A 27,292-nucleotide genomic window follows, 5' to 3' on the forward strand; every position below is an offset into this window, starting at 1 on the left:
GTAAGATCGCTACATACCATATACAGCTGTGTACATCTTCTAAGGCTTTAGTAATTGTGACATCAATAACAAATAATTAGCATCCATAGACTTGAATGGATTACCAGAACTATGGAAAAAACAGAACCTTTAGACACTAAAAACATTATTTGAACAAGTTGTTTAAAATCTCAAACTCTTATATACAATTAAGTAATACTGAGGTTTTCAAATATTTACATGACAAAATAATTTGGAACATTTTATTTGATAAAACAGTTGAGTATACAGCAGTCTCACATAAGAAAGTTAAAAAAAGTTCATTTTAGAGTACCCCAATGAGTTTAGCATTACAAAAAATATTATTTATTTTAATCTCAGAGCAAGAGTTATCTACAAATCTATAACTTATAATTATCTAGAAACTAAAAGAATGTTCCTTTTTGCTGAGGTTGATGCTAGGATTATGTGCTTTACAAGTGCAAGACTCTTATGGAATTAATTAGCTGCTGGTAATGTCAGCAACCTTATGTTTGTAACTTTATGCAGGAGTTGTTTCTATTTTGTTCAGATACTGGGTTTTAGCATATCTAGGAGAGATGTTGGTTCTTAATTACCCTTCTTATTACCTTTGTATTTCTCAAACAAATCCTCCTTTGGATTTGTAGCTTTTCTGCAGGATAAAAAGGTCTCATACTGTAAATTAGATGTCAAATTCTCTTGAAGTGCTGGATAACTATTGAAATTATTGAAGGAAATGGAAGAAGAGGTAGCAGTTCCTTAGGGATCATCACATTTGTGAAACATTTTAGAACAATAGGTAGTGAGAGACACTTCCTGTTTCCGTATTTTTCTCATTTTCTACTGAGGGAGATAACTTGAGTTACAAGTTACTGGCAGATGTTCCAAGATGACGGTGAGATGGGTTGGCTCAGATCAGGCTAATGATGAGGATATTACCACAGAGGCTTAAATACTGTGTAGTGCATGGTGAAAAAAAATTCTTAGAGTCTGCTGCTGTCTTATGTGCTGTCTGGTTGTTCTCCTTTTTATTTTGTGGGTTAGAGGACCTAACTGTGTGAATGATTTAGGAAAAATAAAGGTACAACAACAGAAGGTGTACAGTTAATACTCATGAACTGGAATATTATAATGTTTTGCCTGTATTAATGTAGGTGTGAAATGTTCTAAATCCCCTGTAATTCAATCCACCTACAAAATTAAAATACTGAGGCAAAACTGTGCAAAAGGAAATGACCAGGAAGTGATGACAAGTGTAAAACAAACAGGAGAGCAAGGGGCACATGAGCAAGCAGAAGGGGGAAATACCAAACGGGGTGAGGGAGGAGAGGGACCAAAGCAGTGTCCATGGTGAAGCTGCACCGCTGAACCTGGTGTTCACAGAAAGGCTTGGCTGTAAGCGAGTGAGTGGGTGCTGGGCAGTGGCCATGGCAAATGCAGACCTCAGTGTGAAAATTGTGATCAAAGAGAGAGACCAGTGGGGTGAAACGGAGCAGTGCAGAGCTGGGCTGAGGAATCAGATGAATGAGTGATCCCCTCCATAGTGTAGGGCTAGGGGAAGAATAAAAATCATGTAAAAATGTTCAGGGAGAACAGAAATGCTGAAAATTATATTTGTCTAGTACTGAGGGAATCTATTGGAAATATCCATAACTATACTGAAGTGCAAATTACTTGACCCTTGGTCTGTTTCACACAGGGAGAACAGGACCTGACGACAGGTGAGATTTGATGGAATGGCGGATTTTTCAATAGTAACACAGCACATATTAAGTTGGTACTTCTAAAAATCAGCAGATAGAGAAAACTTCCTTTGGCCAAGGAAGTGCCCAAAGCATTATTTTGTATTTTTAAATGCCTAGAAAAGTTCCTGAAGAGGCAAATAAATTCTCTAGCGTGCCAGAATTTAGAGAGGGTAAGTGACATACCATGAATAATTATAAAGCTCTAACCTAGACATTAGTTCTGGAAAAAAATTATTTTAAAGCTTTATGTAGAGATTGATTAATCATGAATACTGGAATAAGAATTAATGCTTAATGGCATAAGTTTACAGAAAATACATTCTCTCAAGGTAAACTTGAAAAATAAAATATATAAGTGAAACTTAATCTCTGAGAAACTTGTGTGGAGCTGTACAGCTTTTTATCTGGCAGAAGGACGATCTAGAGTTAACATTAATCCCAAACCATCAACATGCACAACACAGGCTCTTTTCAAACGCCACAGCAAACTGAGTGAGTGCATTGCACTATTATCAATGTGTGGCTCGGACAGGGTGATGGATCACCAGTGTGCCAGAACTGAGTCACCTTTGGGAGTTGGTTAATTTTCAAAAGCAAAAAAAATAAACTATGAAAGGCAAGGACTCCTATTCTTCATGTCCAGCTGTGCTTCAGCTCTCTCCAGGGAGAAGGCAGTGGCTGTTGGACACAGAGCTGTGTGGACTGGAGCAAGGTGTGGTGAGAGTCACCACTGGACCACTGGTGTTGTGAACTGCTAGGTCCCACTGACTGCCCTCCAACCACATGGCTGGTAATGGTCTTAAAATACAGCCTTTTATCTTGAACCATTAAAAAAACAGTCTCTCTGTTTTGGGCATCTTCAGGTTACTGCTTTGCAAATTGTAGGAAATCTGAGCAAAACATTTTTGTCTGTTGGAAAGAAGTTGCCAACAAACCTGCTACCGGAAAATATCTACTTCCATTTTTAAAAATTTTCTAAATTTCAATCTTGCACTTTTTCTTCCCCTTGTGACTGCATTCTTTTAAACCAATATTCTACAGGATGGGTCCACTGTCAGGAAATAGTGGAAACATTTAAAAAAATAGTTGTGAAAGATGAACTTAAAATACTTTTTTCAAAGTTAAAAATCATCCAAGCAGGGAAAGTTTATTTACCATCACTCATCTACTAAATCAAATATTTGCAATAAATTGTTTTGAAACAATGAAGAAATCTTTTATTCTTTGAGGAAATTACTAATCAAGTCAAATTCAGTAATGAATGAATATGGTTAGCTCTAAACATCTTTTTCCTTCTGTATTTTGACATGTCTTTAAGTATTTAAAAAGCTGAACCATCCTCTGTATTTGTCAGCTGTTAGTGATACTTAGACGGCATCACGGAGGCTTGAGGCATTTGTTTTCTCTCTTTAATCAAGCTATGCATAGTAACATATCAGTGAATTATTTGCAGGCAAAAAAACCTCATCATATTAAACATGTACTGAGTGGGAAGGCATTACATATTTAAATAGAAGATGAGGATAGGTAGGATATAAGATACGGTAGGATATGAATTTGCTATTTTAAATAAGGCAAGCGAAGCTTTGCCCAGACAAGGATCCACTTTTATGTGTGTTACATATTTAAGCTACATCCCTAAGAGATATGCTATCTAAAATCAAGGGACACAGTTACAACATTCATATTCCCACCTTCAGGTATCCCAGGAGTCTGATTTTTTTCATTGTAACTAAAGGTGACCAGGCACACTTGGAAGTCCATGTCTTTCAGATATTGCAGGCTCAGTATTTAAAAACAGAAGCAGCAGCAAACCTCTTGACCAAGTAGTTATGCATAACATACTTATCTAAACCTGTATTTAATGTGAGTACTGAACTGTGACTACTGAATTGTTCAATTTTTCAACCTCAGTCATTTTTTTAAAAAAATAAATGTTTTTAAGTTGAATATTCCCGAAGTAGGTGGTTAGAGAACAGCCCTGGGCAGGGAGGAGAGTTACATGGGGAGAGCTATCCCAGGGCACTCATCTGTGGAGATAACAAACTGAAAGGCAGTCTCAAAATAATACTTTTCATTTCTACAGTGCCTTTAATCTGAAAATCAAAAAGCACTCTGCAGAGTCCATGCAGTCGCTGGGTTGCAGTCACTTCTGGCTGTTCCTTTGAGAGGCTTTTCAGCTGCTGTCTGTCCTCAGAGCTGGTCTGTCAGTCCTAGCCTGGTACCTCCCCAGCAGCAGTCCTGTGCAAATCAGTGCACCGTTCAGAAAAAGAAAATTGAGAAATAAACACTGCATAGGAATGAGCTTCACATTCACCAAACCAGGGCAGTCCAGAATTATGGACACTGCAACAAACACCCACAAACCCAAAACAAAACAAAGAAACCCACGAAGCCTGGAACAGAATTGGTTTTAAGTGCTGCACAATACACAACTGCAGAGCCAGACAGAAACATGGACTACTTTGAGAACTTTTAGCCAGGGTAAAAAAGAGGTTTCTCTTGATTTGTGGTGAATCTCATTGCAAATAGAATTTAAATCAGTCCTTAATCTTGCTACAGTGCTTTTCTTTTTTTCCTTTTCATTTTTTTCTCCTTTTTCTTGTCTTCTCTTCCCTTGGTGATGTTTCCTTTCTGAAGACCATATAAAGCAGGACACAACAAAAGCATTTGCTTCCCTGGCCTTTTGAGAGGAATTATATTTAAATCCAGTCTTTCCAATATCTGGGAGATAATGAGCTTGTGTGCTGCTTCCTTTTAGCCAGTTCTTTGCTGTTCTGAGGACTTCATGATTCACCATCACTGTGTACACAAGGAAAAGAAAAAAACACCAGTGTCACACTGTTGGGTTAGTTGTCTCAGAAGGAAATAACATGCAAGACTATCTCTAGAGTTCATGAGAAGGTGTTACCAGAAAATAAATCTGTCACTCATGCAATGGATGAACCAATGCTGGCAGCAAGGGCTGCTCTGATTCCTGTCTGATGGTTTGTGGCAGCCCTGCACAGCCTTTCTCCTGCTCCTGGCCCTCTTTCCACAGCTGAGGATAACTTTGGAATTTTTGGTTTACATCTGACCTCATAACAGGTGCGTTTTCTCTTTGTCCCACTGGTTTCTGCCCAAGTGGCTTGCTCCCTAGCACTTCCTTAATAACGTTTGGCTCATGCCAATGTTAAAAATGTGACATCTTATATTGGCTGATTTGATTTCAGTCAGCAGGGATAACATCAAGGTTTTAAACCACCTCTGAAGCTAAAAGGGCCACTTGTAATATTTTACAGGTTTTCTTAAGTCTCTTGCCAAATTGAGGCACATCCTGGGAATGCAGTACTTCTTTGTGTACCGACTTAGCAGCCACCCAAAACATCTCTCCACAAGAAGGAGTCATCCTTTCTCAGACAGAAAGACTAGGAGGGTACCCAGCAGCACCCAAGATAAGCCAAACCTCTTAGGTGATAAAGCTTATGGGCATTGCTTGTACTCCACACCCTCAAATAACCCATGCTGTGAAGGGGACAGGCTGCATTTCTTTTTCTGGGAAAGTAAAGGTCCCTGGAGCAGAGATTGGTCTCTACCCCCTTGTGCACCACAGAAGATCATCCCTCACCTGCTGACCCTGCACCCACTGCCTGCTCCCTCCTGCATGCATGGGATGGGAGCCCTGGCCCAGGGCAGCTGGAGAGGCTTTGCAATTCTGTGCCCAGGCACAATCAGGATTCTAGCACTAGGTTTCAAAGGCAAGAGTTTTTATTTCAAATATGTCTTTTGAAAATTGTATGTAAATTTTGAATATGTGCATATACGTATGTTTGTAACTTAGCCTACAAAGCCAAGGTAGGGGACCCCACCTCCCAGGGAGCCCAGGCTATCGTATCTTGCCTCCTGTGCACAAACGTGCAGCCTTGATGCTCATGAGTACACATTTTGCCATAATCATAGCTTTGTTTCATTTTACTTCTTAGTCTTTCACTTTCCTTGCTCAAAAGAGCTGCTGAAAATGTCTATTTATCTGTATGTAATTATCTTTCTGACATTATTTATTCATCTAAGAATTTGGTTGGGAAAAGTAGCAGATCTTGGATTGACAAGATTCAATTGGAAATAAATAGGAAGCAATTTTTTGTTTGTCTACCCAGAAATCCCACCACTTCAAATATCTTTCCACATGGAAATGAAGCATATTTCAAAATTTCACATTAAATTAAATTTGAAGTAGCCTTGGGGTAAGGGAAACACTCAACTTAGAAATATTTTACCGCCACACCATTCTGTTCTTTAAACTTTCAAAGATTTTTATATTAAAAATTCACTTAATCTGAAGAGCAGTTTTGGAACAACTTTAATTCTGGAAATGTCAAAGTGTCATTATTGAAATGTTTTGTCTCATATGTTTTCAAAATTATATCAAAATCATTCATAGTTCAAGACATTTGGGTCTTGATGAACTCCCCCTCAGCATCCTTGTGAAGCAAAAAAATACCATCTCTGTTCAGTGTACCCTCAAGATGTTTCCCATACTGAAATATCAATAAAATCTAAAAAAGAAATTACCTTAATTTTAGAAGAATTTTGCCCAAACAAAGCAGTCTTTCAGAATCTTAAATGGAATCTAATATTCTTGCACTTTGTGTTCAACTAATATCCTTTGTATGAGCAGCTCTGAATGTTTTAGAGATAAATCTCCTATTTTTATTTGCATTTGTTTGCCTTTCAACAATTTAAGGGCATAAATTTCTCTAATCTAGTTTGATTCTAAGATACCATTCACAAGAAAATTTGCTTAAATAATCTGTGTGCCTTTGCTCTGACTGAAGCATACTTATCTGAACAGGGTTGCTTTTCTGTATCAAGGCTTAAGCCTCACTGTAGTGCTCTAAAATAACTCTGTTTTACAGGTGGGGAGCTTGAGGTAGGGTGTAGCTCAAAGATGCCTTTTGATAGCCAGGAGCAAAACCCCCTTCTTCTGATGGGCTTAATGCAAATCCAGTACAAAAACTCCTTTAACAAGGATGGTATTTAAAATGTCAGCTCAAGCTGGTAGGTCATGATGATTTTTTCCCCTTAAAATGAATTGTTAAAGATTTTGAAAGTCAGCAATGCTAAGGGTGGTGTTGTGTAGTATGACTTCTGCTGGTGTTAGCCTATGGCTCAAGCATTCTTTGTCCTATACTCCCTGCTATAGTCAGTGGTAGGCTCAGCAAATCTGCTTTTAGAGAACTGCTGTGCAGCTGCCTCTCCTTAACAATTTTCCCCCCTCTGAGTTATCATCTAGTGGCAGGAAGGGAAGACCCAGATGGCTAACAAATCCAGGATATTTTCCAGTTTCTAAGGGTAAAATTAATGTGCTTGCTTTCATCTGGAACCTAGGAACTAAGCCTCTTTTTTTCAAACAGAACTAAACTACAACAACAACGATTTCACTTGCAACAGATGTAAAAAGAAACCTTTTAAATACAAGTGACTGTAGGTGACAAGCCCCATCCAAAGGTTCCTCTGAAACTGCAACTTTGGAGCAACTGAGTAGCAAACTCTGCAGCAGTGGTGATTTAACATCCCTATTTTACTCCTGAGAAAGGAAACTCAGAAAAGAGGATTGGAATATTATGACAAGTCTGCAGTGGGAGGTGAAATTCTGCCAGAGTGGCATGTTCAGCTGAATTCTCTGATGCCATGGGAAGCAGAAGACCTAGGTCGTCTCCCTGCTCCTGGCCTTGCCTGATTGCATCACTGCTTCTGCTGCACCAGGGATTTTCTTGGCACACAGGATGGCTTGTTTGTTATCATAACCTGGCACAGAGCAGCTGCTTTGCCCACTCCTCAAAATGCAGCTGCAACACAAGGGTGCAGGCAAGGGCAATGTACAGCCTCTTGTTTCCAGCTGGAACTAGAATTTTTAATTAGGGAAAATTGCGAGGGGTTTAGGAGTTCTGGGCAAAATCCTGAGGAAACCAACCAGAAAGATTTTAAATTTACAAGCTGTCAGGATTGCGGTTTTGCATCCCACTGGGATCTCTGCTTGGACTATCAACTAGTGCCAGCTCTGGGGGAGTGCTGCAGGGGGGCACCAGGAAGGTCCTTCGTGGTTCTCATTCTTGTTTTTTTCTTGGAGTCAGACAAGTCCCTGTCTGTCAGGTCACAGCTCCAGCCAAAACATCTGGTAGTGGTTCCCAAGAACCTATAGGCACCAGGTGGCAGAGGGGAACTGGGTGCCTGTGGTGAAGAGTGCCAAGGAAGCTATGCTGAATGCTTGTATTAACACCTTGGGAAACTGTGATTAAAGTCTGATCAGTGAGTGAAACTCCATCTGTGCAATCTGGTTGTCTGTCTTTCACCACTTTGTAAGGCATAAGATTATTTAGAAGTGCAGTTTACAGGAAGAGACCTGTTTAGAAATAAGTGTGTCAAGCCTTTAGTTTAAGTTGAAGTCAAGGTCCCTATATATAAAAATTTTAAAACTTAGATTGACCAAAGAATAATTCTATAATTACTTACAAAAAAATTAGATTATTTTTTAATGACATTGACAATATTTCTTCAAATAATATAATGAATTAATGTACCTCGGGTTGGCAATTGATTCTTTTTCTTCTTCTCTTACAGTAGGCAAACATTCACAGTCACCTGGAAAAGGGTAAGAAACAAGACTATAGTTACACTTGGCAGTTGTTCTACATTTATTTTAAAAATGTATCAACTTTTATCATGCAGTCACTCTAGAATAATGATCTGCAGATGCACTTCTGCACCCTTTTATCTGCACAGTCCCCATAGCATAAATCTTACATCTCCTTCCCTTTGGTCGGTGTTGCCATAATTTATTTATTACATATATTCCAGTTGTCTATGTACACCTATACAAATCAGCTACTTTCGAGGACTGTCATCTACACACTGCCACAGGGAGGGTTGTTTGCTCATCTTCCACTGCTGGCAGTTGCACCTATGCTTTATAGTCCTGCTGGGAATTTGGGGCTGGAGTTTAGGGAACACTAACACACACACACACACAAAAAAAGTATGTAAAATATTTGTTTCCTTCTCTCCACAAAATTTTAAACTATATTTTACACCACTTTTTTCCCATGCAATACACTTAATGCCTCTCTTTCACTACTACCACTTAGCACATGTTTTCTACAAGAGCTTACAGACCGCGAAGGTCAAAACCCCATCATGTGGAGCACTGTGCTAATGCAAAGAAATGCTCCAAAGAGCTTTATGTCCTGAAAAACAAAGCATGCCTAGTAGGTCAGGCAAATGAGCCATTTGGATAGAAGGCAAGGGACCAGGAATGAAAAAAATACCAGTGTTTCAGCATTTCCTGGCCAGTGAAAAGCTGTTCATCGTTCCAAATCAGGCCTTGGTTAACTCATGGCTTACTAACAACCTGCAACTTCTTGAGGACAATGAAGACCCCTTAGAGATTTTGACTGGGGAATTCACCTGGGAGAAAAATGGGGGGTAAAATGCAAGATACTTAGAAGTAACTGAGAAGGGAGCTGAAGATGCAGCTGCTGGTAGTTACTGTATGTTCTAATTGCTCCATGGGCTGATAGCTTTGCAAGGGAGGGGAAGGACATATTCAGAGGTTCCTGGCAGCAATTTTAAATAAATGGTGGTCTGAACTATGAGCAAATACATATTTCTTCTACAATGCCTCAATGTGGAGCACAAAACTGTAGAAATTCTGGAGACTGAAAGGACTAGATACTTCAGAGAAACCAGTATTTAGCATTAAAAATATGTATTTAAAAATACAAATAACATTCACAGCTATAAGTGTGTTTAATAGAAATGTCTACTGAAAACTGAAAACATTTATGAGTTTCCATCACATATTAAAAATAAACTCCCACACAAACTAAAATACTCCTCTGAAAAATTCTTTCCCTGACATTTGTTCAGTTATTTTAGTAGGAGGGAGTCAAGAGCGCAACTAAAAATGTTGTAGGAAAAGCAGTGATATGCATACAAAACACCTTCCATTGATTTCCTATACATGGGATCTACGTCAGCAGGCAAGAGAGGGAGGATGGAGTAGAGGGGTTACCGTGTACCATTTTTGTTCATGCTGTTCATCCATTTATCAAGCTCTTCCATTTCTATCTCCATAACAGAGGGCGTGTCTTCTTCAAAAATAGGACTTGAGAGAAGAGAGGGGGCAAAAAACCATTACACAAAATGCTTAATTCAAACAATTTACAATGTAGTGATTTTGTATGACTCTCTTATAATTCCAGACACATGTATTAGCTGTGGAAAGCCATCCTAGCCTAGTAATCTGAGAAGATGTCAGCCCAGTGGGTGTGAACCAAGGGGCCACAAACAGACGCGAGGGAGCGGCGCTGAGATGCCAGTCCTGGGCAGAGGTAGGGCCAGCTGAGACATAACACGCAGAGGGACTCAGATAGTGCAGCCAGGGGCATGCCAGAGCACAGGGTCACTGCAGCTTCTTGAAAACTCTCCCTGCTGTAAATAGAAAACTAAAAAAAAAATTTGTTCCTGCCCTCCTGGAACACGTGACAGAAGTGCCATTGCTCCAGTGTTAAAAGCTGAAGGCCTAAAGTTTCATCATATCTGTGACTGACATGTGCAGTGACTTCAAAAGGAAAGGTCAGGAGTGGAGTAGCTGCATTTATTTAAATGTCTCTGCTTAGCTCCCTTTTGCTTATCATTCCTGCAGTCATATGATAGAAAAAATATTTTTAGCAAGAAAACCTTTTTTTTTTCTCGTAGAGCCAATTCATGAACTTTCAGCATTGATTAGCAAGATGGAGCTCAGTAAAAGGTACCAATAAAAATTATCACTCTGATATGAGCCACGCAGCTTCTGTCTTGTTTTCCAAGCAGCTAAGGCATTGCTCCTGGGGCAGCCAGGCAAGCCTTTTTGCCTCACCTCTGAGTAAGAAGACAAACTTGAAAAACAGGGGAGCAAGACACAGAGCTTGTTCTAAATTGTAAAAGCCTGTGATGAGCCTGGGAACTGATCCCCTTGGCTCATGGGGCACCTTGTACCTCTTGTGGCTGGTGGAGCAGGAGGTGCCTAAGAGCAGGCGTAGTAAGGGCTGTGGGCTGTGGGTGTCTGTGGAGCAGCCCTTGCCTCAGTCACCACTAAGTCTTGTTCTCCTGCTCTAGTCTTAAACCTTCAGCCGGGTACTGAAGTCACACTTTAGCCACCTGTTGAGATAGCTAGTTCAATTGATGGCAAAAGGCAATGATGTTTAGTGTACAGCTAAATTAAAAGAGATAGTGAAGGAGACAAAGGTTAGAGTAAAAGAATTTTTTTTAAAAAAAGAATGGTATTCATAAAATTTACCTTTTCACATTTTCACTTCCCAGCTCATCTGGAAAAGAAGAGAATTGGTGTTCATAATTCTGCATGATATATACTCCATTGTATTTACAAGGTCCAGACTGCAAGCCTTGAATAGGGTCAAGTAAAATAGGTTGCATTTTCAAAAGGCATAAAAACTAAATTGCAGATGAAAGACAAAGCATCTTATCCTGTTTGTAATTTTCAGAGGACCCCATTATTTCGAATCTAAAAGCAGCTCGTTATTAGCTCAGCCACACTAGGAGGAAGCCCAGTGTTGGTGTTGCAGTGGGCAGGACAGGGCAGATGCACACTTCCCTCAGCAAAACAGATGTGCTGAGGGAAATGGTATCCTGAAAAGGAACCACCTCTGAAAAAAAATTGTTTACTGGAAGCATTGGGACATTTTGCTACAGATTACACTCAGGCAATCCAGCTCTGTCTGGAGACTCTGGGAGCCACTCATGGGGAGAAGGGTGGGGAGGAGTTGGACTGCATGGCAGATTTGATCTTAGGCAAATGAAGCTGAACTAGCCAGATGTCAAAAGGGATCCAATGCTACTTGTGACTCCAAGACAAAGTAAAGATGGGGAAAGCAATGGTGTCACAGACATAATTCTGATAAATATCTTTACCTCCAGGAATCAAGTGACTGAAAAACCTGTCTTAAATCACCTTATTTTTAATTCATTGTTGCCAGTGGGTGATACCTCCCAGTTGTTCCAGCACATTCCCAGACTGCAGAGCCACCCCAGAACCACAGAGCCATCTGCCCCAGCCTTGACCTTGAGGATGCTCAAAATTCCAGGTCCAAGCAGTTGGCACGGGGCATGAGATCCCAGGATCGTGTTCCTGAAAGGCACCACATTTCCTAACCCTCTGAAGAGTGTACCTGCATTTCAGTCATCCAGAAACAAGCAGACAACTGGGTGTCTGGTTGCAAATTCAGATTTTGTTAGAGGGAAACCCAGTGATCAGGCAAATGCAGCCTAAAAATGCCCTGAAAACTTGACTTAAAATCTGTGTTGAATGTGTTGCACTGTCTGCAGGCTGATGAGCTTAGAGCTGCACTCTGACCATGTAGAGACACTGATATGACTATTTCAGGATTTCACTTACCAACTATGTGGTTTTAATATGACACCTCACTTTGTTTTCTGTGGCCTGACACTCCAAGTTACCAATTCCTTTGTTAACAGATAATGGCACCTTCCTGAAGCATTGCTCACCCTACTGCAGCACCCAGGCAGTCTGACCTAGCTCATTTGCTGTGATGTCTTCACAGCAGCCACCAACCTATGGAATCAGGATCCCTTAAAATTGTTCCTTAAAATGGTTTTGCTTGTTCTTATTTTGTTGAAGCTCCAAGCAGCTTTACCTTGTGGGCACTATGGGCTATAGAAGCATTAATTTCACCTTGCGTAAAGTTGTTGAGCAGAAAGACAGAACAAGCATTTGCAGCCACAGTTACATCCCTGAGCATTCTCAGCATTTCCAGGAGCCAGAGATTGGTGCCAGGGCTCCCATGGGTGTGGCAGCATGAGCAGGAATTGCCAAGAAGCAGAAGTAGCTCCTGCCCAAGGAGAGGTCCATGACCAGGTACTGCTGGCTGGGGAGGATCCCTCTCTTACTTGTCAAATGTGCAACTACAATCAGAGAAGGGCATTCTAAATGCGGCACCCCATGCCTCAAAATAATGTTCTGTTAATGTTGAACACATCCTGAAAATAGCCTTTTGATGCACAAGAAGACAAATATACCTTGCTTAGACTTTTTCCTTTTATGATGCATTACAAAAAATATGATCAAGAAGATCAGCAGGACCAGCAACACCACAGGGACAACATATATCAAAATAGACTGTTCTGCTGCTTCTAGGCTGTCCTCATCATTCACAGCATTCAGTTCAGTACTTGGAGAACTCTGTGTTTCAAAGCTGCTTTCAGTAGTGCTTGCTGTTACAAGTACTGGCTCATGGTCATCCACAGTCGAAGGACCCGTAGCAGGAAGGTGTGTTGTTGTAAAAGTGGGTAATATCACCAATCCGTCTCCTGATCCATCGGTTCCAGGGCCTGCCAAATATATGAGGACAACTTAACATTTTATGGGTTTCAGTAGTACTATCAGTGAGTCACAGTGTAGAGCTTTAGTATTTACTTCCCATTTGATGTATTAAAAAAAAAAACAAAACACCAGATGCCCCATACACACAGATTTGAAGTCTTGAGCATCGGATGTAAAATTAGATCTCAAATTTGTCACAAAATCTTACAAGTCATGACCACGTTCTTCAGCTGACTTTTACTGGGACACGTCAGCATGTGTCATCTATCTGCACAGAGCTGCCTTGCACAAACAGACTTATTTTCCTGCAGGTTGGCAATCGGTCTTGCTCTCATGTGAAATTATTCTACTTCTCAGTAAACCACACCAGCCTGTTTTGTGTCTCAGTCTTGGTACATTCATCCCTCCCCTTACCCAAGGAGTTAGGTACTGCCTTCAGGGAGACCATTATCCCTGGTTCACCAATTTCTTTGGTTCACTCATCTCCCTGTTTCTGTGCCTTTCTCAAATCTGTTAAATTTGTCTTACTGTGAAAAACAGAATTGACGAAAGGAAGTCTGAAGGATGCAAAAGCTGCTGCCTTCCACTTCCGCATGGACCAGAAGAGGTGGTAGTAACATGGGGACTTTACTGCATACGGGTCCAATTAGCTGTTCCTCTGTCTGATCCTACAGGCTGGCTGAAGGAGTGTGTGGCAAAGCATCAGTGCTGAGTATTCCCCGTAAGTGCTAAGAGTGGGGGTTTTGAGCTCTGATCTCAGTTCTGGTTTCACTTTTCATGCATTTTGCAAGAAGAATGGCTAAAATTGGCTGTTGGTAATAGTGACACAAGTGCTTTTTGTGTGTCTAGGTAAGAGTCTATTGACTGTCATAGAGTTTAAAAGCTTAAAAGAAGTACAGCAAATTCTGGGCTGATAGAGTATTCTATACTGACACCAAAAATCCTGTTGTAGCCAGAAGTGCAAGAATCAGTCTTTAGATAAATTACAACAGCAAAACCTTCAATAATTTTCTTGGCATGAAATTAAACTATGGGTTTTTTGTGTTATCTGCCCTTTCAGATACAATGCCGGCACAGTGCATATCTCATTTTATGCAATAAAGCAGGATGGGATTTCATGACTTTTGCAATTATATGTTTCTCCTCGTTCTTATAAAGTGCTGGGCAGCCAGAGTTTCCACTAGAGTTAGCAAGAGCTTAAGGTTTTCAGCACCTCAGTGCTGGCATTTCCAATCTCACAGGACTGGAACCAAAAGTACTTAGCATTTTAAATGCTTTTGTAAACACATTAATCTTCATAATGGCCCTGAGAGATGAGCAGTTATCATCTCCATTTTACAAATGAGAAATCAGAAGGACAGGGATGCTGTCCTTCTCAGGGATGCCAAGTGAGAGAGAAAAACTGGGATTAGAGCGCTATCTCTTGCTTAATCCACTCTGCAGCATCTCCTCTCCCACCAGATTTGTCTCAAAGAGGAGATGAGTATTTCATGAGACTGTATTCAAGGAAACCCAATTTCAGATGAATAAAATGATTTGAGTGTGACAGCAGTGTTTTATCTAGATTTTTATGCTGCACATATCACACAGGCATCTGATTGTTTCATCCTTTCCTGAAAACTAGGAAAGAATTTGAATACTTAATGTAATACTGTGAAGGTCACCAGACTCTGCACCACAATAGGACAATGAAAATGATATCTCTTCTGTGGCAAAGCACTTTGTATCAATAGTCTCTCTTCTGTATTCAGTATTTCAGTCAAGAGCAAAACACTCTCTGCCTCCCTTGCAGGTAATGACCCCTAGGTGTGTGCTGCTCCATGCCTTCCCGTGATCTGCTGGCTGTCCTTAATCTTATCGCAGAGGACAGGAGGAAGAGCTCCTCTCCCCTATTAGTTTGGCCGTTTGACTTTTCTTTTCCAAGGTAGTTTGTAGTTCCCAGTGCCTGCAGCCACTCCATTTCAATTGCTGTTGTACAGCACGGCGAGGCAGCACTAGCGATGTCTGTGCTGCAGACTGTGGCATGATGGACTGTGCCACAGGCAGAGCTGATGGGCCACTGCAGCCTCAGCGAGCCTCTTCAATGACATTGTTTCATTTTCCTCCTCTAGCCATCGCCCTTGAAACCTATTGCCTGCCACATTTGATATATCAAGAGGGACAAGCCTGTTGCTTAAAATAGGGAAAGGGTGTGGAGAAAATACCTTACTTTTCATTTACTCGTAGAGCTAAAATGGATTTTTCAAATGTCTAAAGCATGGTGTGGCTTTAAAGCAAAGCAAACAGTCACACCTCATTAACTGCAGTGATAAACTTTCAGCTGCAGAGTATGCTGTGCTTGATTTCTGAGAGAGACTTTTCCAGTATCTCTGCTACTTTGCCTGGTTTTGAACTATGAAACAGACTTCAAATCATTTGTCTCTGTGTGAAATAGAATTACCTTTTCTAGTCTCTAGGCAAAGAAAATGGCACATCACAGAGAATGACCTTGCTGCATATTTTTGACATATTTTTGTTCACTTTGCATAATTCCAGGGACAAAACGGCATCTCTCTGGGAACACCATTTCCTCTTACAGAGATCTTTTCTGTGCCACAGGCAGAGCTGATGGGCCACTGCAGCCTCAGCGAGCCTCTTCAATGACATTGTTTCATTTTCCTCCTCTAGCCATCGCCCTTGAAACCTATTGCCTGCCACATTTGATATATCAAGAGGGACAAGCCTGTTGCTTAAAATAGGGAAAGGGTGTGGAGAAAATACCTTACTTTTCATTTACTCGTAGAGCTAAAATGGATTTTTCAAATGTCTAAAGCATGGTGTGGCTTTAAAGCAAAGCAAACAGTCACACCTCATTAACTGCAGTGATAAACTTTCAGCTGCAGAGTATGCTGTGCTTGATTTCTGAGAGAGACTTTTCCAGTATCTCTGCTACTTTGCCTGGTTTTGAACTATGAAACAGACTTCAAATCATTTGTCTCTGTGTGAAATAGAATTACCTTTTCTAGTCTCTAGGCAAAGAAAATGGCACATCACAGAGAATGACCTTGCTGCATATTTTTGACATATTTTTGTTCACTTTGCATAATTCCAGGGACAAAACGGCATCTCTCTGGGAACACCATTTCCTCTTACAGAGATCTTTTCTCTGACTGAATTAAATACATCTTTCAGCAGAAGGGTAGCCAATTGCACAGTGTTCTTGCAAGGATATTGCTCTTATTTCCTGCATTTTACCTGCTGCCCCAACACATCCCGCTCCCCCATCCCCTCTGAGGAGCAGAGTTCGGCCTCAAGGGATGCCTCACCTGTCACCCAGCAGTTGTTCTCACTCTCAGGCCACCCACACATCACCCTTTTTACACAGTAGGAAAGCACAGCCTGCACCTGTGTTGGCCCAGTGGCTTGCACCAGGGAAGGATTCGTGCCTCCAGTCCAGCAGGGAGTGTCGGGCTCAGGCTTCCTGGTGCAGCTGTAGTGCTTGCCAGAGCTACCCACCCAGGCCACATGAGACACACGTGATTGACCTCAAGATAGTTGCTATTTTTCATAGTGTTTCAATTTAAAGTGCTCAGAATAGCAAGTGGGCTGTGTTGCAGCTGGCCCCAGTGGCTGTTTTGTGGGGTGAATTAAAGCTGGGCATTACAAGGTTTGGAGCAGGGCAGAAGAGCATCTGAAAATTGGAGATTTTGTGAGGTGCTGTTCATACATTTTCTCCACGCCAGATTTGCAGTGATAATGCGTACCATGAAATGTCTTGTCAACTGTGCTGTGGTTTCATCTTGCAGAGATCTACTAGCTCCCTGCAAATGGGAATCTGACTACAATACAGCATGACATTCAGGACGGAAAAGCAAGGCCAGTGGAGTGCAACAAAGAGCAAGTCACACGTGACCATAGAGATATCTCCTTGACTTTGCAAAGCCTGTGCCCTTTCTCCTGTTGAGCTCAGCCTCATGCTGTTGGCTACAGTCCAACATCCATATTCATCTCTCTGCACATCTTGTCCAAGGAGCAAATGCTCATACAACAACCACATCAGCTTCACCTTTGTCTGGACCACCTGGGGCATGAATGCTGGTGACTTCTTCCCATGTTAAGGGAAGTGGATGGGAACACACCACAGCTTCAGCCCAGCCTGTATTGCCACTTCCCATGCTTTCAAGAGCAGAAGGGAGAGGGGCTGGCATGCAGCTGCATCCCATCCTGATGGGAAGGTGGACACAGCTGGAACTGGAAGCTAAAAAGCTGGAGGTGGAAGGCAGGAAGTTCTCAGGTTTCCACAACTGAGATATTAGAGGATCTGGTACTCAAGGAACCAAAATGCTTGAGCAAGCATTAGCAGCATCTCATAAAAGATCCAATTAACAGTTCTTACAAATTATGAAAAAGCTATGTCCCTGTATGCAGATACCACAGTATAAGGTATTACTCAATATTTTCTACCTTAAAAATATGCTTAGGTCACTGATGGACTTTGCTTGAGTTTTGGAGGTGCTCCTAAACCTGCTTTTCATGGGAGACAGAGGCAGTTGAACATACCAACAGATTGGAGTCCAAAAAATGACATCTCAATCAAACAACATTTCTGTTGTTGCAGCATTTCTTCCTCTGAGGTTTGTGCTGCAGCACACAGAGGTGGTGATATGGGCTTCCTGATGAAGTAAGCAGGCAAACAGGTTTCTGAATTCACTTGGATGCAAGGCAAAGGAAAATAGCACAGGAAAATAGCTGGCAGTCAGCACATTCAGTTCTGTTGTAGAAGCATTGGTCTCTCTGCTGCCTTGCCATCAGACTCAAAGACTGGGCTCTCTCAAGGGAATTTTCCAAATTACACTATAGTGCCTACGGACAGAATAAAAAGCAATGAGATAGAGAAAAAGCGAGAGCTATGTCACTGGGATAGCCAGGCTTACTAGTTTGAAAGGAAAATTTTTGTTTCTCCAGACTTTACCATAAGCTATAAAAATGCAGTGAAAGGAAGGCTCATGGGCAGGTGACAGAAAAAGGCTATAAAGCTGGAATAAAGTTACCATATCCTATATCATTCTGCTCCATACACACCTTGCTTTGGTGGTACAGTCATACCACTCCACATGGTCTGTATGATTCTCTCATGTATTGCTTGGCTCGTCCCTGCACTGTTCCTCTCCCCACATTTCAGGTTGCTGTAAGAAGGGCTGTTCCTTTCCATGGCCAGGGCTTGCCCAGCTGCCTGTTGTGGCAGGTCTTGCCTGTCGGTCTGGCTGGAAGAGGAATCCTTAAAAGCCTGCAGGCTAGCTGTTGGGAGCATAAGTTCCTCTGATGAGGGAGCACAAGCATTTCAGGGTGGCTAATCTGTAGACAAGATCCTATTAAAACGAGGTGCTTAGAAAGCGTTATCTAGGTATAACCTGAGAGAGGAAACAACTGTTTAAGCTCATTTATACAAGATGGAAACTGCTTTTCCTCTCTGTATTTCTATCCAGCTGAAGTGCTGCATTAACAGCCAGTGTTGCAAATTTAGTCACATCTTAGAGTCCCAACTGTGAACCTGTAGTCTCATTTCTCACCCCCAATACTAAAGGCTTTCCAGACCAATTTGTGCATTTAGTTGCTTCTACTTAATCTGATGGCCTTCTAGCTCTGCATCTGTGATACCCGTGTGACCTCACTGTGATGCAAATCTCTCTGCTCCTTGCTCTCAGGAGGACCCTGAAATTAAAGATTCAAAAGCTCCAGAGGCTTTCCAGCTATAGTAAAATCTCTTGAGGGAAAAGAGACTGGTGTCACTGACTGAAAATTAGTATACAATCTTGCTGATGTAAATGAGAGATTTTCTGAAATGTCCCTGAAGCACTTGAATAAAACAGTGATGGTTCATGTGTGTGGATAAAAGGGAGGAATAGTAGTAAATACATAGGAGAAATCGATGTGTTCAGTAGAAAGGATTTTTCGTCTGCTTTTTAGGACACTGCACTTTGGAAAGAGAAAGTGTAGCAAATCCTCTCTGTAATTCCTTACATTGTTGCTGTGCTAGAAAATTTTAAAAGGTGACTGTAACGGGTTCAAATCCATTCTCAGTTCATTATTCAGGGAGGGAACAGGTCAAAACTACTGCTCCCTTAGACACCTTGGCTTTGTAGGGGAGGCAGCCTAAAAGGCACTTCTCTGCCAAGGACAGAGTTGCTGTCTGTGCTCAGGGTACAAGCTGCTGAATATCTGGATCTCTGATAGTAGTGTTTCTTTGAATGACAATTCAAAACAATAGCACAGAGACACAGACAAAATAAAGCACTACCTGCAACTATCCCAGCTCTTCCACTTGGAGATCTTACATGTTTTACTGATCCTCTCCCTCACACATTTTCTTGCTCCCTATTTCAGACCACTGATGCTGCAATTTTCCATGTGTTTCACCAAACACAGTGCAAGATAGCATGGCCTGGGAAATGACTGGAGGGTCAGAGTCTGTTCCTATAAGCTGTAGTAAGGTTCTTAATGCTTGTTACTAGGGTCAGCACACACACCTAGGTAGGTCTTCAGGGCTGCTGCAAGGCTGAGCTCTGGGTCTACAATAGGGGTGATGCCCTACACTGTTACCTGTAGGGCTTCCTGACTGCATTAAAGCAAGGGGAAGGGAACTGGTGCAAACCCCAACATCCCCTCAGTAAGGAGCTGGGAGAAGGCCAGCACCCACAGCTGAGACCTCAGGAATGCTCTCAGAGATACTGGATTAGAGTGATTGTAGCGTAGCAGGAAGAAAACCATCCATAAATCATAATCCAAATGGCAAGGCTAGGCTTTTACGAGGCTCTGGCATGGTATGGGAACAGGACTTACAAAGACTTTAATCTGTCTGTGCTGCAAGATTTAATCATACTCTGTTTGCCTATTTTGTGAATGGTCTCTAGACAGTAGACCACTTAAAAGGTGAAGACTATGTCTGGCAGAGGGTAAAAAAAGCTCCCCTAAAGGTCTTGCCCTGTTGATCTGTGAGCAAGGAAGAGTGAGAGCAAGGGAACTCCCTGGGAAGCTGCTCTCAGCAGAGGGGTTCCTGACCCACCAGTGCCCGTGGGGTACGTAAGTCCTACATAAACTTTCCCCCCAGCAGTTTAATTTCACCCCCAAGGCCCAAGTTCACAACTTCCCTGTCCCATCCTTGCAGTCAGAGTATGGCCCCAGGTACATTTTGAGGGTGGTTGCATAAGCAAAAGCCACCTTTGTATGGGGTGCTCTCCTCCCCTTCCCCTGTGACTGTGGATTGGCTCTGTAGAGTCAGAGATGACAAGGCTTGGGGAGGGCTCTGGCAGGACTGAGTCACTCCCAAAGAGGAACCATTCCAAAATCAACCAGAATTTAAAGGTGGACCTACTGATAGGAAGGCTCTGAAGGCAGTGGGGAGTGGGTTGGGGCACCTGGCATGTGACATCTGCCTGGTGCTTCCTGCAGCCTCTAATGCCCATTGCAGAGAAGGGCAGGGGGGCACCGAGGCTGAGGAGCCCCGGGACTAAGGCGTCCCCCCCCCACGGGGGCATGGTGATGAAATAGTAGCTCTCAGTACCCTGCACACGAGCTAAGGAAGCAGGAGCCTGATCACTCTGCATTGCCTTCATTGTACTCCTCCCTTTCCCTGGGACCTCTGTTTTGCTCTGCCCCATGGCAGGATTTTTGTTCCCCTGACCGCTTTGATTCTGAACTACATTCAATGCTCGCAGCATATTTTCCTTAAGTGTCTGCAATGCAGCAGGGCTGTAGTAACACAGCCAAACCCAAACCATTTTATACCTCGCTTAGCTCGCTCTTACAGCTAAGCAAGTCTCCTAAGCGCAAGCAGCTCAACAGCATGCCAGGAGCCTGCAGCCCAGCTCTACACCCTGCTTATAGTACTGCTTTTCAGGGGAAAAGCGTCCACACCAAACCGATTCCAGCAGTGCATTTTAGGACATTAAGAACAGTCCAGTGATATCTGAGAGTGACCATCTTCTTTCCCCGCCTTCCGTAGAGCTCCCGCTCGCTGCAGCAGCACGGAGGCAGCAAATACTTCTAGTCCGTACCGAGGCACTTTGGCAGGGATTTCTTTGACACCGAAAGGCATGTAGCACCACCTTGGCAAGGTTTCACTCCAAGAGCTGCCTGTCATGTTCGGTCGCTGGCTGCCAAAATGCCAGTGCAACCAATGACCCCGGCAAACAGGAGCCTCTACAACGACACCCCAGCGCCTCAGCATTTTGTCACAAGTGGCTTCTCCACTCATGGTTCTTCCCTTCAGAGGGTCAGGACCTAAGTCCATGGTGCCGGCCACTTTGTTCTGCAGCTGAGAATTCAAAATATTTGCCTCCGGAACCGGCTGTTCCTTTGTTAAACCAGTTTCAGTGCACCGGGACTGCGGAAATCGGCAGTCACCTTTTGAATGGAAGCAGTGCTCTGCCTTTAACTTTGCTATTAAACACTGATGGTATGGGTGTGGAGTTTAAAAAGTTCAACAAATAACTAAAATTAGAAGCAAAATGCCTGATAGGTCAACATGGAAACTCCGGTTCTCTACACACCTGCAATTTAGGAAATGTAGGAATTGTAGGATTTGTTTGCTGCTGTTCGGGGATAGGTCTGAGGAAAAAAAAAGTCAAAGCTTTGAAAACGACAGGCAACTGAAAACAGAGAGAGTAAACACAGCAAAAAGCAGCAGAGAGCAAGTCCCCACAGATCTCCTCCCAGTGCTCAGTTTGGAGGGTGTTGCCCTCCAACTTGGTCCCATTGCTGCAGGCAAGACACGCGGTCCCACCTCGGCAGGCGAAAGGCGCTTTCTTACTCACCATCGCCGGCAGATCCTCCAGCCAGCGCCAGGGCAGAGAGCAGGGAGATGAGAGCGGCGCTCCGCATGCTGCCCCGGCAGCGCTGCCACCTGAGGGGCGCTCAGGCAGGCTCCCTGCTGCACCCGAACATCTACATTTCCTGCTTCCTGCCGGGGAGCATCTGAGCTGCATTTCTTCAGGAGATGGACTCTCTTTGATGGGTTTTAGGAAGTGATGTAATTCCGTCTGGGCCTGTCAAGCGAGCAATGATTGCAAAAGAAAGCAGAAGAAAAAAAAAAAACAGAAGTTGCTCTTCAGGCACGCACTTGGCTGAAGCACCTTTATGCTGTAGGTGAGGGAGCTCCCGCTCTCTTCTCTTTTCACTCCTGACTTTACTACCTTCTATCTTCATCTACACACAGTGCCACAGATCATACAAATACCAATCAGACACAAAACTTCATGTATGTATGTTAGCAGGAAGGGTTTAGGTCATTTTTCAGGGTGGTTGAGCAAGAAAATTTCAATAGTGCGTCCCCTCTTGCCTTGGTTTTCAAGCTGTAATTCTCCCCCCATTCAGCTGGGAGACTGCATGCACTTACAGTCCCAAAAGGCAACCCCCAAGTGGGCTGTCTTCAGCAAATGGGATGAATGGCTGGCTCTCTTAGCAGTCTGAAACTGAGTATTCTGGGCTGGCTTGTGCTGAGGAAGAGGAAAAAGCAGAAAACCACATCAGTTTCTGTTATGAGCAGGTGGCTTAGCTAGAAAGTGCTTAGACACCAGTGTGATGATGGCTGTACATGACAGGGGACAGAAGGTTTCAATTCCCACCAGGAGGCAGGGCCTGGCATGGGGGTCCACAGGGCCATGGTTGATGGAGGTGGCAAGGGGCAGGTAATCCTGCCTCCCTTCCTCACTCCTGCTGATTTTCGCTTCCCCTTGGCTGTCTCTGTCTGGGTGAGCAGACCTTAGCTGTTGCCCCCCCCAAACACTGCCCTGTCCTCTGTTCCCACCACCCCATCACTCTCCACCATTTAGAAACATGTGAGGGCTGGCCAGGGGCTTCCACACATCGCCTGTTGCTGGGTAAGAGCAGTGGAGGACTTAAAAATTAAACCAAACATTTAAAATCTTCTTTCTATATAGAGTGTGCCTACCCAGAGCCCAGGATTTGGATCTGGATCTAAACCATACATGTACCTAAGCAGGGAGAGTGGCTGGACCACAGATTTGGTTTGTTCCACTGTAGAAATAAGTGCTAGATCTAAAATTCATCTCTCTCTGAGTTGAGGAGAGTCTGTGGTCCAGATTTTACTCTGGAGCATCCCAGGTTAGAGTAATTTTAAATACTTGCATAAAATTTTCCAGTAATAATCTAAGGAAGGAGGGTTGAATGGTGACTGTGTAGGAGCTTCATAGTGCTTCCCCTAGACATCAGTCTCTGTGAAAATCTGATTTCTCATCAGAATTTGTTGAGTTCTGGAATTTGTTGAAGCTGGTGAATCTTTCTGTTCACATTGGTGGGAAGTGATCAATTGCTGCTCTACTTCTCCAGCTAATAATTTTTCTTAGCACACTGATGCTTTTATAGGTCATCAGTTATAGGTTATTTAGCTTGAGTAGCTGAGAAATAGGTCAGTGATTCATTTAATGACCAGCTTGTTGATAGGTTTAAGCCACTTGAATGATACAGTTAACTAAAAATCTGAACCAGTTGCTTAGTATTGGCAAAGTATGTTTATGAACATCATAAAATAGTGGGGGAGAAAAGCAAAGTTACAATGTTTGCACCTAAAGAAGATAAAGAGGAGCTCTGAATTTTGAAACCGCTTCACTGACCAACTAATTAAATATTTCTAGGATATATTCTTTAGTATGATGTCATAGTCATTCACAATAACACTTGTCAGACAAAAGTGTCAGAGGTGAGACTTGCCAATACTTTTAAGATTTTTCTGTTAAAAAATGACAGAAACTCCAAGGATTAGTAATAGTGTGTAGTTGACATAGTTTGAATGATGGAAGTCCAGAAATTTAGGCCACCCAGGCATCTGCTATGTGCTCAGAGGTGAATTTGTCTAGTCTGGCAATAGGAAAACTGATAATGGGTCAGTGCCCAGCACAGGCAAAGCCTGGATGTGTTTTCAGGAGTGGAATCTCAGATCCTAGGGCTGTCACTGTTGTCCATCCTCAGCTTTCCTTGAACTTTAGTCAACAGTAGGCAAAGTCTTACTGTTTAACACTATTTTCATTGCTTTAACGTACAGAAAAGATGTGCTATACTGCTTTCCATTTCTTCCCCATCTCCTTCCCAAGTTTGCCACTCTGTTACCACATGGCCTGCAAACATGTTCTGCTGATTTCTCCTGCCCTGCATATTTGTGGTTTTGCCCCATTCTGTAGACTTAGCCCAGCACACTCATCCATTACTAAAACATAAATCTAGACAGAGAAACTGGAAGGGAAAACAGGAAAGGATTTGGGTTTTTTGTACCTTTGCTGCATTTTTACATCATATTTCTAATGTAAAGAACTATATCATTTTCTCTTTTCCCTTTCAGCCTTTCTACACAGGTTGTAGCATTTCCCCTCAAGTTCCCATTAACTACTATTGACAAATGTTTGGCTAACAACTCATCGCTGCCCTTGAAAGCAAGATAGCCATCTACTGCTGTGTATACAAGTATGATTTCTAAGGCAAATAAAAGTACAGAAAATGTGACTCTTGGCCACAGTACCTTTTAATTAAGATTTTAGAGGGATGCAAAGGCAGTTTGGCATGCATTTGACTATTTTAATTTTTTTTAATTGTAGAGAAAGAGGAATGAGGTATTTTGGATGCTGACAAATCAGGCTCTCAAGCAAGGGCAGTTACCTTGATCCATCTCCAGCAGCATTGGGATCATGCTCCCCTGAAGTACTCCCAGCAGGCTCCCTTTTGCCGGCCTGGGAAGCAAGGTTAGTACCTTTGCCTTGGTTGTTGTCTTCAGCCTCATGCGTCTCTCTTCATAGTATAAATACAGAAACCAAAAGCTGTAGTGACAACCTTGCTGCAAAACAAACTTGTGTATTTGGAAATCCATGTGGCTTCAGTGATGGATGGTTTTGTAAGAGGGGTAGAGTGTATCTGATAATTTCATAGGACTTAGTGCATTTACTAGGATCCACAATGCACCTTAGCAAGAGGAAGTGTCTTTTCACAGGTAAAACCACAAAATTTTCTGGGTGCTTACAATGTATGTTACCAATCTAGAAACATTTGGGCATGTTCAATGTTCCTGTTTCATCGATTTTTATATTCCAAAGGGCATGTCTGACCACCAAGCAGGGCTGTTTGCTAATATTCTTCCCTAATCAAGAAGGATTTGCATCACTGAGATGACAGGATGTCATCAGAGTGACATTTTCAGAAAAACAGAAATGTATTGCAATGCTGCAGCCACTTGGCTGATGCACTTCTGGTTCCTTTTTCCTGTGAGAACAACAGCAGCTAAACTTTTGCAAGTGATGTGGCAAGCTGATGGCTAGTTACAGGGCCTTTATTACAAACGTGCTAGTGCAGCTTGTCTGCTGCAGACTTCAGCAGCTAATCCACCTGCCCTGAAGTGCAGGCAGGGGCTAGAGCCAGCCGAGTTCTGCTAGTCCGTTAATGACTTGTTTCTGTCTCTGACATATGTTGAGAAAGGACAGATAAAATTTTCCCACAAGTTGCTGTGAAGGAATGGAAAATAGCAGTGTCTTGCAATTCACTGCAACATTAAAAAAAAATCATCAAAGCAAAAGATTTTGTGCAAAGCCCACAGGAATCTTCTCAAGTCAGCCAGAGTGTTGGCTGCAGTGGCACTTCTGCAGGCTGCTGAGCTAAGTAAGATTTGCAGAATCAAGGCTAAAATCCAGAGCATCCTTGTGTAGAAATCTCATGGGGATCTGGAGCCGCATCCACAGATGCACTTGTTTCAGAGCAAGCAATGCCTGACTGAATTGCAGATGACAAAGCTCTCTTTCCAACAAATCAATTCTAGATTATATGGAAAGACAAGTTATATTTTATTTCAGCCACAAGGGTACTTCAGGAAAAGTTTTTACATCTTTCTGAAACCAATGCCACCAGTATAGATTAGAACAAAGCTTAGAACAATAAGATGTTGTCCCTAACTGGGACAATGTAATAGAACTAAAATGAGAGTGACAATAAAAGCATATAAACAAGTATTTGCCAGTTTTAAGAATCTCTTTGCTCAACTGGACTTGTATTTGTCTTTTATTTTCTCTATTTTCTTCCTTGTGCATAACACGGGCTGTTATATCATGCTGATAATATTTTGGATACTTCAATAGGAACAGAAATAAAATACAAAACTAAACTTGAAAATATCCAGATGTATCTGCAAAATTATACTTGAAAATATTCAGATGTTTGCACCTAAGTTTCCTTTAACAAAATAAAAAATGGGTTCAAATAGAGACTTTTAAGATCAAAAATCTCCGAAATGGAAGAGGCCTCAGGGGGCATTGAGAGCACTGGCAGATTTATATTGAAGTGTAGCTGGCCACTTCATTTCTACTCATTTTTGGGAAAGCAGTACATGGATTATACATTTTGCGCATGCTAAAAGATTCGTAAGTCATTTGTGACTTATGTGAAATCCTAAAATAGATGATGCCTCCATTCTGTTGTAGTACTGACTGTGTTTTGAAAGATGCATCCTCCTGGGAGCTCAGCTTTCCCTCAGGCAAAATCCACAGCTGAAACTGCACTTCCGAAAGGATGATGTCTGGTGAGCAAAATCATCTTGTTATTTGACCACTAGAGAAACACAATTACTAGCTGATGTAGGTAGTCCCCAGCCGAGCTTTCCTTTAGCCTAGTGGGGATTTACGCATAAAATCCTTCACCCACAACCTTCCTAGACTCCTATCCTTGAAAGCTAGGTGGGACTCCATGAGGTCTATCTTTGTCTCAATGCAGTCTGGATAAAGGTGGGATGAACACCCCAAAGTACAACCTTAGGGTTGTTTTTTTTTTTTAAAGCCTTCACTTACCTCAATACTACCAGTTTCATATTCCTCTTGGCAGATAAATAATAAGTGCTTTGTCCTAACTTTGCAACTTCAGAGTGCTCCTGGGCTCCAACAGTGGCTGTACCCAAAACTGTCTGGTTTAACATGTAAAACCTAGGTGTTTGGACCAGGATGCTGTGCCCCACTTATTTTCAAAACTGTGCATGAGACATGAAGCCATGAACATCCAGACAAGCAGCCAAGGCCTGAGCAATGCAATTCTGAGAATCGAATTTTCAGGCACTTTTATTCATTTTAACATATCACCACTGTGAGAGAAATTTACAATTTATTAATCTTTTATATTTTGTTCTTTTGAGACCAGGGCTGGAATGAAA

At 42.3% G+C, this 27,292-nt stretch overlaps 1 protein-coding gene across 3 annotated transcripts; it reads right to left on the minus strand.

Moving 5' to 3' along the window:
- Nucleotides 1-615: 615 nt before the first annotated feature.
- Nucleotides 616-22,131, minus strand: TMEM154 (transmembrane protein 154). Of its 3 annotated transcripts, XM_017736855.1 has the most exons (7): nt 21,915-22,128; nt 17,662-17,964; nt 12,819-13,130; nt 11,062-11,089; nt 9,803-9,888; nt 8,306-8,366; nt 616-4,547 (listed from the first exon to the last, which is right to left on the minus strand). In XM_017736855.1, exons 2-7 carry the CDS (start codon nt 17,720-17,722, stop codon nt 4,532-4,534), a joined length of 564 nt encoding a protein of 187 aa, XP_017592344.1. In that variant the 5' UTR covers nt 17,723-17,964; nt 21,915-22,128; the 3' UTR covers nt 616-4,531. The 3 variants fall into 3 exon arrangements, with proteins under 3 accessions (XP_017592344.1, XP_017592343.1, XP_017592345.1); XM_017736854.1 differs by lacking the exon at nt 17,662-17,964 and having other exon boundaries at nt 21,915-22,125; XM_017736856.1 differs by lacking the exons at nt 12,819-13,130; nt 17,662-17,964 and having other exon boundaries at nt 21,915-22,131.
- Nucleotides 22,132-27,292: the final 5,161 nt, after the last annotated feature.

This window comes from Corvus brachyrhynchos, unplaced genomic scaffold (genome assembly GCF_000691975.1).
Source record: "Corvus brachyrhynchos isolate BGI_N302 unplaced genomic scaffold, ASM69197v1 scaffold175, whole genome shotgun sequence".
NCBI classification, from domain to species: domain Eukaryota; kingdom Metazoa; phylum Chordata; class Aves; order Passeriformes; family Corvidae; genus Corvus; species Corvus brachyrhynchos.

Bases quoted from the DNA above. Each gene is read 5' to 3' on its own strand.
- TMEM154 (XM_017736854.1), bottom strand. From the start codon at position 21,981: ATGCGGAGCGCCGCTCTCATCTCCCTGCTCTCTGCCCTGGCGCTGGCT. The intron at 11,090-12,818 runs GTATATTTGTCT...CTTCTTTTCCAG, and splicing joins AAGGAAAAAGTCTAAGCAAG to ATGAGCTGGGAAGTGAAAAT. The intron at 8,367-9,802 runs GTACACGGTAAC...ACCCTTTTCCAG, and splicing joins GAACAGCATGAACAAAAATG to GTGACTGTGAATGTTTGCCT.